General features: G+C 44.8%; 1 protein-coding gene across 1 annotated transcript in view; it reads right to left on the bottom strand.

Annotated features, from left to right (window-relative positions):
• The window catches only part of VAPB (VAMP associated protein B and C), a 42979-nt gene that overhangs the window by 16826 nt on the left and 12320 nt on the right, over positions 1-13833 (bottom strand). The window contains exon 2 of the mRNA XM_079126988.1: positions 4766-4918. Within this exon, the coding sequence (XP_078983114.1) occupies positions 4766-4918 (153 nt within the window). The remainder of the gene's footprint in view (positions 1-4765; positions 4919-13833) is intronic.

Here is a 13833-nt window from a genome sequence, read left to right as displayed (position 1 = left end):
TGCCTCAGCCTCCCAAATTGCTGGGATTACAGGTGTGCACCCAGCTAAACTTTGAGAATCTTTAAAAGCACCAATTAAGCTGAATTTTTGTTGGCAATTGTCTTTCTTTCTTTTTTTAAAGTCAGGATCTAATCTGGAAAAAAAAGATTAAAGACATCTTTTAAGTCTGAATGTGAGTTGTTCCTATCTAAGAATAATAAGCCTGGTTCATGAAAACCATTTATAAAACGGTTGTGCTTATCAGACGTCCAAAGCACACGCTCAAGCAAGAATAATGTTGCTGTGAGGAAGCCCAGCCCAGCAGCTCTGCAGTCCACACCAGGTGGCTAAGTGCTGCACCTCTTTGTCTCAGACTCACACTTTTACTCTGGCACTAATCACTTGAAAGCTGCGACCCACCGCTGGCTGGTCCAGGGCCACCAAACAGCTACGTTAAACTGAATCAGCAGAATCTTAAAAGGACTATTTATTAATTGCAGTAGTACCCAATTACATTAATTAACCAATGTTTCCACCCAAGAAGAGATGCTGATAGACATTCTCTTTGCAGGATTTATTGGAAGAACTTTCTGCTTTAAATGTGATTGAGACGAGTGCTGAAAAGGCTGATGGCCATACGTCAGGAATGAACACTGCTCTTAGTTCTTTGGACTCTCACCGGAAATACAGATCCTGACACTGGGAGATTTGTGTTTGTCTGTCTTTGATACACTTTCAATTCCCAGGGTACACTTAGCAGAATGTATCTGCACCTAAATATTGGTATCTTTAATGCCTCTTCTCAGTGCCCCCCCACATACAGATATTTTGCATTTCTAATTTGCTTGGTACACAGGCAAGCAATGTGCATAATTGAACTGCAAATGGAAGCGTGCTTGCTACTTTAGTGAAATTAGAATTCAGTGAAGGTTATAAAAATATTAAACTTACTATCATATTACAGGAAGCATAAGCATTTGTGATGGGCCCATGATTTTACCACTTCACCTGCTGTACCCGCTGGCAAACATGGTTTGGAATATTAATGGAAACCCCCCTCATTATTAAACTGCAGTATTAAAAAAGAAAATCCACTAACAGCTTACCACAAAGTCATCTTCAGAAATTATCTACCTTAAAAATATTTTCCGATCATACAGTTCAGAAAACAGACTTAATTTTGAAAAGCTAGAACAAACAGGGAGACCCCCCACTGCCTCATACAATTCATTAATTCAAAAAGTCCTATTTTCCCTGTGGCTGAAGCCTTGGGGGGAGTCCAATCTCCTCTTCTGCAACCTCCCTTTGAGGGTGCCTATTTTGCTGAGGTCCAGATCTGAATCATTCAAAGCCAGCTCCAGTGGACAATGCATGTCTACCAACCATGGCGCTCTGGGCTGGTCACCACGACGGAGAGCACCTGCACCCCTCACCTGCTGCTGCCTCACACCCAGCACAGATCCCAGAGGGGCTACTGGAAGAAGGTGACAAGGACAGAGAGAAGAGCGCAACCCACAGGCCCAAGCACTAGGCACATCCCTTGGGAGGTCCACAAAAGAAGGGCAGGTCCCACCTCAGTCCGACTGTCACTCTACCACCTGCACTTATTGAAAGGGAGATTTTTTCAGTAAGTGATTCGCCATGTACTGAAGAAATACCATGGTATGTCAGAGCCTGGACTTTTTTAAAGCATGATATAAGGTCCCTGGGTATCTGATAGGAAAGAAGAGCTTCAGAGAGCACAAGAGCACTGCTGAGGGACCCCTGCTCTGCCTGTCACAAGCACATCTGTGTGCCCTCAAAAAGCCCCGGCCTCTCCAGCCAGGTCCCTCCCTGGGCGGGCATCATCACCAGCATCCTCCCCCCTTCTTCTCACCTTCCTCCCTTCCTCCCTTCCCGCCCTCCTTCTTTCTTCAAAAGAATGATTTACAGCCCTCCCTAATAGCTACCACACCCCAAGGGCTTTCGGAAATGGGAGAAATGCACTAGTCATGTCCTTTTCAGGCATGCTGTGACATTCTGTGTGGTAAGCAGGGCAATGCTGGCAGTATTTTAAGTTGATTTGATGAGAACCTTTTATAAATTATATTTGAAATTTTACTAGTGGCTTTTTATTACAAAACAAATGCATATTATAGACAGAAGAAAAAATATTAATTTATTCTGAACATTAAGGCACATAAATAAATAAATAAAATGGGGTTCAAAAAGGCAATTCAAATATCATTCAATCCATCTGACAGTCTTTGTCAAAGCTGGGGGGAGAACTCTGTGATTCCACTCAGACACCATGCTTCTTCCATTTAATGCAGTTATCTATAATTCCCCGGGAAGTAGACTCTAATCTCCATGTCATGATAAGAATACCCAGAGCCCACAGGGACTAACAAGCTGGGCATGGGTCAGCTGACTGCTAAAGAGTAGATCTGAGCATCCTGCTCAGCACCAAGAGCACTGAGCACAGTGAGCTAAGCCACACTCGGCCATGCATACCCAGAGGAGGAGGGAAGGCTGACCATTGTGTGATTATACTGCCTGTCCACTGTTGCCTCCTTCTCCTGGGAACGTTCCCTCTCCCAAAGGAACCTGGGAACTCTGACACACCAGCGTCAGGAAGTAGCTGCACTTCGAGCAGACCCATGGATAAGGACAGTGCTTTTTATCCTGAGGTAGGCATGTCCAATAAATGACTGGAGGCCCGCAGCACCTGAAGCTGCAGCCCATGGGGCCAGCCTTCTCCCCAAGTTGTGAGGTTGCCTTGGAAATGCAATAACTCTGGTTCAACTCAGGTTACCTTCAACACTGAAGTAAATATCAAATAAAAAGAGAGGAACCTTTTCTCACCTGCAAATATACCTTGGTCTCAGCTGGGGGAGGCCTGCACACACACAGGCGCTTCATTATACAACTGCTTTCTTCCCAGAAATACAATCCACTTCAGACTCATTTGAAAGCGTGGCCACCCCTAACTCTGTTGAGGCAGCACAGTGCCACGGAAAGAGCCCTGGACCAGGAGCCAAGACCCTTGCTTCAAACAACAGCTCTGCCCCTCACCAGCCCAGGACTCCAGATGACCACTTCTGTGCACTGAACCCAACTTTCTCATTCATAAAGAGGCCACAACCACAGAATCTTGGCCTTCCTGAAATAGTGAATGATAAATTAAAATAAATGCTCAAAGGGTGTTATTACTTTTTACAAATTCCTCTGATAGGGAGAGATGGATATTTCTGAAGATGATACACATATATATTTATATTTATACAAAAAAAAAAAAAAAACCTACACTGTACACTATCCACTGAGATGAGTCTATGCAGAAAACTATACTGCTTCTCCCATCTTTACTTTGGAAATTTGCAGTTTTCGTCTACAGACAACCTTGCTTAAATTCATTATGCACAAGAAAATCGAGGTGGGGGAAATGTTTAAAAGAAGAAAAAAGACTTCTGTTGGCCTTGATTTCAACAGAAAAACCTGAGCCACACAGATGCAGGGGACCCAGAGATGCCAACCCCCATGATGCTCCCCTTCTCTAGCACACTGCGGTTCAGAGTAGGCCACACCTTGGCTCTATCTATCACTTGCCAGCCTCGTAAACCCAAGACCATGAATCTCCTCCTTGGTAAAATGGTGGTAACAGAGTCCCCCCCTCAGGATAGGAGAGAGATGACACGAGATAGAATACATGCAGGTCCAGTACAAAGGGCCTCAAATAACACTGGCTTCCATTATCCTGATTACCTCTGGACAAGACCCTGCTTCCAGAGTCCAGAGCGGGTCTGGCAGGCTCAGAGAGAAGCCCACGGGAAGCTGTGTGGGGTGCTGTCAGGACAGACACCAGTGGATGCAGGGAATAGAGTTTGCCGAAACGATCAGATAATGAAACACCTTATATCTTTCCAAAGAGGTGAATCATTTTCTTTTAGGTGTCAAATGAATAGCCAAATGTATCACAATCAAATCTATCATGGAAAAAGCCAGACAGGGACTTGCGTCAAATCAATGGTAGCTTCTAATGATGCAGAAACCTCTGTGACACTGAGTCACCTGGTATTTGGAAGATAAACACACACTCCCCCATAGCTCCCACGTGGCTCCAGAAGTTCTGATGAGCTAAAAGTTCATTCCATTTCTAAAGGAGATCTGAGCCATCACCTACACCTCTTTAATTCTGAAATCCAATTCTCAATCTGGGAACTTTACCAGCATCTTTTCAAAAGCTGGACTTTGGAAAATATATGTGCTCTCAGATAGAACTGAGGAAAGCCCATCAGACATGCTCAGAACTTATACCCTTGAACATATTCCAGTTTCTTCGGCCCTCATCTCCCTTAGCTTTTCACAATCAGTAAAGTGCAGTTACCAATCATTGGAAATGACATGGACTTAATGTCAGAAATCATTTAGCTTAAATAAGAAAATAACTCCATTTAGCTTTCTCCCACAAAGTAAAATTAAGTTTGTTTAGCCCTTTTTTTATTTATTGCCAAAGGGTAGATTTAATTTCAAGGCAGTGAAAGCCAAACTCATTCTGAAGTCAAGTCTAAAGTTGCCACTTTAATTTTGCTCTAACTATTGAGGCGCAAAGGCTGCAAGCATTAAAACAAAAAGGAATTAATTATGGAGAAACAAAAGGTGATGGGGCCCACCATGCTCTTCCATCAGGCAGGGCCTGGGGAAGGTGGAGCACAGCCCATCCTCCCACAATGCCAGCCCAGGAACCCACGCTCCACGAAAGACCACTGGCTCCAGGGTCTTCCGGGCCGCCAGCCTTGGGACTTACCCGATACGTTGACCGAGGCCCCGGCATCGATGATCCCGCTGTTGGGCCGCACGCAGTACCTACGAGGTGCGGTGGTCTTCACCTTGAAACACACATTCCGGTCTGTCGGGTTGCCAAGCTTTAAGTTGGTGGTGACGACATCGGTGAAGGGACCTGTGGAGTAAGGCAGACTTTGACTGGGACGCTGTGACGTCAGTGAAGGGACCTGTGCAGCAAGGCAGACTGACTGGGACGCTGTGAGCAAGGTCATCCGCAGACTCATTCGCGGTGGGCAGCAAGGAACACGTTTAAAGGAGGACCCGGGATGCAAAACCTCGTCCAAGGTGGAGAGCCCAGCCAGGTGGCAGAGCCCCAACAGCTGGTCCACTGCACCCTCACCATGGCACCAGTGCTGTAACAGCACGTCTCTTGAGCGTGACGACTGCTGCTCTCGCTCAGGACGGCAAGTTACTGTCCAGTCTCACCCTGGTCAGGGGTAGGCGGGGGAAATGCGATGGCCTGAGGCAAGGCCTGTTTCACCTGGGCTAATGTGCATTCCTCAGTAACAAGATGAACCCCGAAAGGCAGCGTGTCAAGGTGAGCCTTGGCTCCCAGAGGACCTCAGGAGACTTCTGAGCAACAGACACAAGGCAGGCTTTGGGGTGGACGTCCATCAGAATCCCCCAACAATCTAGCGCTGTTGCCAGAAAAGTGCCAACACCTTGGGCTCACCGACAAGTTCCGAGCCCTGCTGGGCAGCCCACACCTGAAACATCGCACTTGGTTTTAGCTACCCGGGGACTGGAAGATCGAAGCAGAGCTCCATGCCCTGAGGCTATTTTATTACTATTATTTATTCATTTCCTACTTTATTAGTTTAATTAAAAACTAAAATATGCTTCTTAAAACAAACCAAACAATAAGATGTGTATAAACAGGAATTAATAAGCACTCCTCCATCCCCTGAGGTAACTGATACACCACCTGGGAGATCTCGCCACATTAGCCGTGCTCACGCAGTGCGCAAGCCACACCCGAGCGCAGTGGGGAGCAGCGAGCCTGAGACCACGCGGTCACAGCACTCGGAAGCCTGCTGGTTCTCACTCACCAATCTACAGTGGACATCTGACCACAGGGTTTACCACGGAGTCAGGTGCGAGTGCTGACTCCAGGAACCCCAGCTCCCATCCAGCGCATGCTGGGAACACGAGTGCCGCCGTCACGATCACAAGAACGCAGGCATGCGGGCGGAGAGAGCATGTGCCCTGTGACACCAAGCTCCTCTGTCCCCCAGCTGAGAAGACCCAACAAAGACATGCACATTTGTACTTAGAAAACTTTCCAGCGAGGTTCTAAGCTCTTAAGAACAAGGGTTACACTTGACCCATCTCTGTGTCCCCAGCACTGTGCCCAGCATCAAGGGGAAATTTTTGAGATAGAGATGGATGGGTAGAGAGATGCACAGATGGAGGCAGGGAGGAAGGGACAGTGGATGGATGGCAAGATGGATACATGGACAGACAGAAGGACGAAGAATAAGAGGTTTTTTGTTTTTTTGTTTTGTTTTTTTTTTTTCACCAAGAAGGAAACTACCCGTGGATTATCACTAGCAAAATTAAAATCTCAGGCTGGCTTCCTCTACAGGTGCTCATAGTATTAAAAATTTATATGATATGGGCTTAAATACAAATTAAGAAATCAATAATGGTGAACAGGAAGAAGGGAAAAGGGACGCAAATCCAACATCAAACTACAGACAGTTCTGCTATAAGAAAACATAAATTTGTTCAAATGTGACTGATGAGCATATTATGGGGACAATCTGAGCATAAAATGATTTTCACATTTGCTTACGCATGATTTTTTTTCTTCAAGAAACCCTAAGTGAACACAGAAAACTGCACCCAAACCTAGCTGCACAAAAATCCACTAAGCACACACCTACACACATCTCAGTCACCTTTATTCAGACGACCTCCATCCACCCATGGGGTACTAGACACACAGGTCCCTGCAGGTGTTACAACTTTCCTTCTTGGCTCCAGATGACCATCCTTCCTCCACGTCACAGTAATGGCCATGTGCACTGGTGAACTCCGGGTCTCTTCTAGCAAAGGAGCTGCATCTACTGCTCCCATCAGGCCCTCTCTGTGTGTACGTCAACACAGTCCTGGGTGTCCTATGCCTAGCCTCCTTCTCCTGCTAGCCCTGTGGTTTCTGCTGCACTGTTGTGTACAGTGTGGTGATTTGATGAATATGTATGACGAATTACAACAGATTGACCGTACTATTGGATCATCTATGTTGGAATTACTTATACTAAAAGTCATTCTCATTCTGTGGGCAACATCGCCTTCAAGAACTAAATACCCTGGAAGAATTTCTCTCCTTGTTTACCTCTCCATCTGCTTGATTTGCCTCTGGCCCTCCAGACTCAGCTGCAAGTCATGGGAGAAGGCTTCCTAAAGGGTCAGGAGGTGTAGCTATATCCGATGTGGGGAAAAGTCTTCAGTATTTCATCTTAGCCACCAAGTCCATCACAAATAACCCTCCCTCTACATGCTAAGTCAGTTCCCCACTGGCATACAGGAGGGCAGGTACCCTGTGGCCTAAGGGCTTTTCAGCTACAGTGAGTGAGAGCCAGATGTTGACCATGCTACACTCTTGTAGCAAGCTCTTGGCAACCACGGAGAAACAGGACACCTGGTGCTGAGACAGTGTCCGGGGGATTATGGAGGCAGCAGCTCTCTGGGCCTCTACCCTATTTTACCCTCCAGTGCATTCCGTCTGACCTACAAGGGAGATGGAGAAAGTCTGATCCCCCACCAAGTCTCTGCTTAAGGTGGTGATCACTTCAGCAAGCACAGGCTAAAAAAAGAATAACTGAACACAGCTCTGGATCTCCAGGGCACAGAAAGCTACAAGGCATGCAAACCTACAGGGGTTCAAACAAACTGCCATGGAAGAATATTCACTACTCCTCATGTGAGAAACCACAGTCCAACCCCACACCGCACAGCCCTAGCTCAAGCAGACCCACAGTGCTGGGGGAGACAACAGCATGCCTACACAAGATGATACCCGCAGAGGACGCATGTTCAGATGTGATGCAGGAGAAAGGAGTTCATTGCAGTCTGTGACCCACACTGTGAGGCCTCAAAGCTAAGACAAGTCTGCTTCAAGGACACGGAGGCACCTTTAGTTGGAAGGCCAAGACACACACAGACTTGCTCTGTGGTGGAAGTTGGGAGGTGTGCGAGTCTCCAGCTGTTCCTAGTGTCCCTCCCCCACTCCTGCAGGCGGCCTGGACTTAGGTGTTTGATCACCCCTCACACCAGCCTCCTCCAGGTCCTCTACAGCAAGAAACCAAATTTAACTGCAAACACTAAGCTGTCTGCAGGAATTTCCCCAGATCACTCTATTACATAGCAATCTAAATGGTGTTTTACCTTATATAAATCACACAAAAGGTAGTATAAATTATTAAAAGAAAAGCAATATTTGTAATAAGCAGGATAAAATAAACAACCCACACCTCTACTTTAATACTCAATCCTGGGAGTTCTTGGGCTTTCACAAGCATTTATTTGTAAAAATCCAGAGGGAGCTATGCTGAAAATACGCACAGCAGAACATCACTGGTGAAGCAGCACAGTCCCGTGGGTAGAAATAAGAAATGTTTACCCATCTAGGCCTCCTCTACCCACTCTGGGCAATTTACTCTAAGAATTTTATTGAAAATAAATTCTATTCAATTTGAGTAATTACAGGAGATAAACCATGTTAGTGGGCTCCTTTCCCCTGTATTAATGAATCAGAACACAAAAAAACTCAATAAAAATGATGTAAAGGCTTATGAACATCATTCAGATTTTTACTAGTCACTTTCATTTCATAAAACTGCCATTTCCATTAAGGCATTATGTAAAAAATGGGATGTTACTATACAAACATGCATATTTATCACCAATGAATTTAAACATTGCTTATAAAGTACAAAGTCAATTTCACAAATGAAATCTCCTCCAAAAGTTAAAATTTGTTCTTTTAAGAGATTAAAAAAATGATTTGTCTCTAGTACCACAATACATACATTTTTAAAAATGTTTTTTAGATGTAGATGGACACAATACCTTTATTTTGTTTATTTATTTTTATGTGGTGCCAAGGATTGAACCCAGTGCCTCACAGTGCTAGGCAAGTGCTCACCACTGAGCCAGAGCCCAGGCCCAGCACCTACTTTTAATCATTCTTCCTTCTAATCTTCTATTACTTATTTCAGATAATGTCTATGCAAAACTAGAAATTAAGTCTCTAAAATATGAAATGGAAGGTAAATAAATAAAGCAACATGCATTTAGGAGACATTAGGAACATTCCTTCAAACTTTATTCTTTGGGCTGGGGTTGTGGCTCAGTGGTAGAGCACTTGCCTAGCATGTGTGAGGTGAGGTACTGGGTTTGATTCTCAGCACCGCATATAAAAAAGTGAATAAAATAAAGGTCTATCAAAATCTAAAAAATATTTTTTAAAAAAACTTTATTCTTCTAACAACTTGAAGTGTTCTTTATGCCCCATATTATGTGTTCACTTATGAAAATTTATATAAGGTTGAAAAAGATGCTCCTGAAACAGCATTAACTGGTGGAATCTGAGCTCCTGAACATACATACTCTAGTGTCAGATAAAGCAACACAGCATGAACTGCAGCACCCCTCCCCCAGGCCCTACTGAAAGGAAGACACGGGACGCTGGTCTTCCCGAGCAATTTTTTTTTCTTTTTCTTTTTTTTAAATATACATATATGTATATATAGAGAGAGAGAGAAAGAGAGAGATTTTTTTAGTTGTTGATGGACTTTTTCATTTACTTACAAGCAGTGCTGAGAATCTAACCCAGTGCCTCACACATGCTAGGCAAGCACTCTGCCACTGAGCCACAACCCCAGCCTTCCCCTAGAAATTTTAACCCACGTGCCACTCTGATAGTGCAGCAGGCTGCCGATGTGTGGAGTGGAGGCTTATGGAACTCTACTTTCTCTTGCATTTGCTGTGAATCAAGAACTACTCTAGAAAACAGTCAATACTTTTCAAAAAATAAAAGGGGAAAAAGGATTTGGCCTTTTATATTAATTCACTTTTGGTAGTACCCTCAAATATTTATGATATTAAGTATTATTGAGTTTTGAAAAATACATATGTACACAAGTGTGTGGGTATGTGTGACTGCATAGACCAACAAGAAGGAAAGAAGATGCTCTGTCTGCACAGAGATGGTTTCTCTCCCTTCTCTGGAGTTGATGAAATTCTGGTGTTACCAATACATAATCGTCCTTGGCGACTGATCTCCTGATACAACTACAATATTTGAAACTTGCACTATGTGTGTTACCAAGTAAGTTACATGTCAATTTGATATATAATCTATCAGGTCTCAGTTTTCCAGATATAAGCTTGAAGTTATTAGCTTCAAAGCAGCTTTTTCCATTCTGCATAAAAAGGGCTGTATTATTTTACATTCTTGCAAACACAATTTCTCTCCTTTTCACAACCCCTCCAAAAAATAAGCTACCATATTTCACTCTAAAAAGACTACCTTCTAGAAAGATAGTAATCTGTCTCCAGAAGATTGTGACCTTGGTGGATTTTGCTAGGACAAGAGAAAGGTGCTGGAGGCTCCAAAGAAATGGAGCGCAGGAGACACGGGCCCTCAAGCAGGCCTTGCTCAGCTGGTGGGCACCTTCGCACTCACCCTTTGGGAGGCATCTTCATTAAAGGTGTCCTACCGCTTTCTGCTTTCCCCACTCACCTGCAGTGTCCCAGGGCTCACCTTTTTCCTTCTCTTGCCCCTTCAGGAATAGCAACTCTGAACACAACCCTTCCATCTCTCTTGTTCGGAGGATCATAAGCACCTGGAACCCTTCTGGACACAGAACAGATACTCGACATGTCTGCGGAGGAAGGGACGGCCAGGCTGTGCTTGTCTGCTCCCCAAGGCCACGTTCTCAGGCAGACACCCGCTGCCTGCACACCCAGGTCCAGGTGAACACACACTGACCTTCCTGACTCTCATGCTCCAGTATCACTGCCCATGTCCTTCTGCAGAGGACAGATTCTGTGCTCCTTTCCTGACTGCAACCCAGAACAAGCAACACATGTAGCAGGGGCTCCACAGCACAGGCTGCATTAATGTCAGGCTTCCTCGTGAGCTCCTCTTTTCTGATGCTGTTGCTTGTCCTGCAAGCATGCCTGCCTCCCTACACTCCAACCCCCAGTAGTGCCGAGTCTGTGATGTTCACGTACAGGCTGAAGGCATTAAAAATATTCATTTGCATCTATGATGCTTTCATGTAAGTATTCAATATCTTCATAAGTTGCTCTCTTTCTAAAAAATGAAATAAAGGTATCAGAGTAACAGATGTTCATAGAGGGTGAACTATGGAGTTTAAGAGTAAGGCCACCAGCAGGGCATGATGGCATATGACCGTAATCTCAGCGACTTAGGAGGCTGAGGCAGGAAAAATTCAGTTCGAAGCCAGCCTAGGCAGCTTAGTGAGACCCCATTTCAAAAAAAAAAAAAAGAAAAGAAAAGAAAAGAAAAAGTACACTGGAGAAGTTGGGGTTTTAAGAAAATCGATTTTCTTGTTTGGTTAGCTCACACATTAAATCAATGCTTGGAGACAAAAATAAAGCTTTGCAACCAATGTGGTCCTAATGGCACACACTGTATTCCAATATTTCAGCAGAAAGTCAAATTACACAGCTCTTATTTTGAAACAACCATACATAAAGAACCCTAAGAGACACGAAATTTCTTGAAGAAATCTAAGGATGGGAAGCACCCTCCTTTATATCTTTATGAGACATCAGGCTGCTGGGAAACCTAATCCGAATATCCCAGCAAGAAAAATCAGCACCAAGAAGTCTCAGTGATGATGCCACTGCCCTCTGAGGTCCTGGAAGAGACCCGTCCTACTGCATAGTTCCCTAGTGTCCTAGCTCCTTCTGAGCAGAAATAAAACTCGGCGTGCCACCACCTGCACAGGGGGAACTAGACTGCAAGGCACTATTGTGGTGAGAGAACTCAACAGAGAGAACCACAGAAGGGCTAAGAGCAAACTCAGGAAGCTACCTGAAAGACATGATGAGAACCAGGAGGAACAGCCTGAGAAACAAAGGCATCTGCAGCTCACACAACAGGAAGTAGCACTATTCCAAATATACAAAGAGCTCTTCCCTAATATGCTATTCTTCTGAAGGAACACCACACGACAGGGCAGAAGAATGAGTGAGATCCATATTTCAACAACAGATGGGTCTCCAAGGTATGTGAAGCGATACACACACCGCAACACTTGATTAGGGAAATGGTTCCCACCACACTCCTCTGGGATCAAGGACCGCAGGGAGTGTGCATGGGCAGATATGAGGCACAGGCAGTCTTTAAATTATTCAGGAAGCTTTACTTGTTTCATTAAAGAGAGATTTTAAATAAGGCAAGCACCTTATTAACCCTCAGTTGCTCTGTATTTGGGCATTTATCACAATCTGCACACTTCTGTACACAGCTGTCCTGCAGTTCACGTGAGGCCCTGACGATGCTCTTTTGGAATCTTCTTCTTACCCAGACTACCCTGTATATACACAAAGGCATTCAGACCTTGGACTGCTGAAAACCAGTAAGCCCACAATGACAGGCATTTTCATGTAATTTGCAAAAATGAAGGTTACCATTTGAAACATTTTCAGCGAAGCAGTGGTCTCATTAACTCAAGACAAACCCACACCCACAATTCAGGCAAAAGCTGTTTTATGAACTAAAGAAGTCTAGAAGCCTTCACTCATCTGAGGTTGAGTATGCAGTTCTTTAATGTGCTAGATTTTCCTAAACAGAAAGATGACTACGCACATCCCATAAGAGCAGATGCTGCAAACACCCTGTGTCTGGCACTAAGATCACAGTGCACAGCTGAAGACTTTTCACAGGTGAGTTTCAGAGAGCAACTCCAAAAGGATCTGAACTTAATAAACAGTTTCTTCAATACACAATCTTTAACCCATTGACTGTAAATTTTCTGTATCTATAAGACAAAAATTTGTGATTATAGTGATCACAAAAATAAAAAGACCAACTATGTTCTCCTTCAAACAAAATTCTACCAAAATACAGGAGTAGCAAATATGGTTTATTTCTGACACAAAGAAGGAAGCGTGGAGACAGACATCTGCCCAAGGTAAAGACAGAAGTGATAAACACAACAAAGGACCCCATTAACTGTGACAGAGGTACATGCTAACACCTAGGCAAGCGCACACTGTCAGCCTCAGCAGAAGCACAAGCCTCTCCAGAGCACGCCCTCTCAGGGGCAGCAGGAGCAGGAGACCCCGCGCCTAAGTCAGACAGCCCGACTCACAGCCGAGACACAGACATGCTAGCATTCTGCACCTCTCTAGTCCATCTGGAATTTTCGATTTGTGAACAATGAGAAGCAGCAGCATGTGGTTTGTCGTTAGTGTGTAATCTGGTCTGGTTTCCTTCTCGATACAGAACCTAGGTGGCTACACGAGTGAAAAGAGATTATCAACCAGGGCGGCAGCTTCTCAAACAAATTCAACAAGAGGCCAGGGGAAAGGGCTGCGAGACCTGGATGAGAAATACTCGATTTTCCCCTTTCTCTGCCTTTGGAAATTATGCTCGTTCTTCAAAGTTTTGCTCAAATGCCTTCCATTTTGAAAAGGCTTACCTAACCTCTCCAGTTGGAAGAAGTTATTCTTTCCTCGTCTACATTCCAATATAGATGATGGTTTCCACCCCGGTGTCTGCAGCCTGTCTGCTCCCGAGTGCCACGTTCAGTTGCCCACTGCCCATCTCTCCCTACGCATGTCCTCAGCACCTCACTCTTTGGTGCCACGCAGCAGGTGGAGTCCCACTCTCCTCTCCATACCCACCGACTCTTAGTTTAGTACAGGAAACTGACACTCACCAGCAGTGGGGTCCAAAGCAGTTACCCTACCACCCTACTTCCCTCTGCACTGAACCAAAAGCAGTCCTGTGGGCGCCCCCTTCAGGAAGCTTGGAATGGGAGGGAG

Source organism: Sciurus vulgaris, assembly GCF_902686455.1.
Source record: "Sciurus vulgaris genome assembly, chromosome: 2".
NCBI lineage: Eukaryota > Metazoa > Chordata > Mammalia > Rodentia > Sciuridae > Sciurus > Sciurus vulgaris.
The sequence above is the reverse complement of the archived record's forward strand: the minus strand, read 5'-3'. Positions and strand labels throughout refer to the sequence as shown.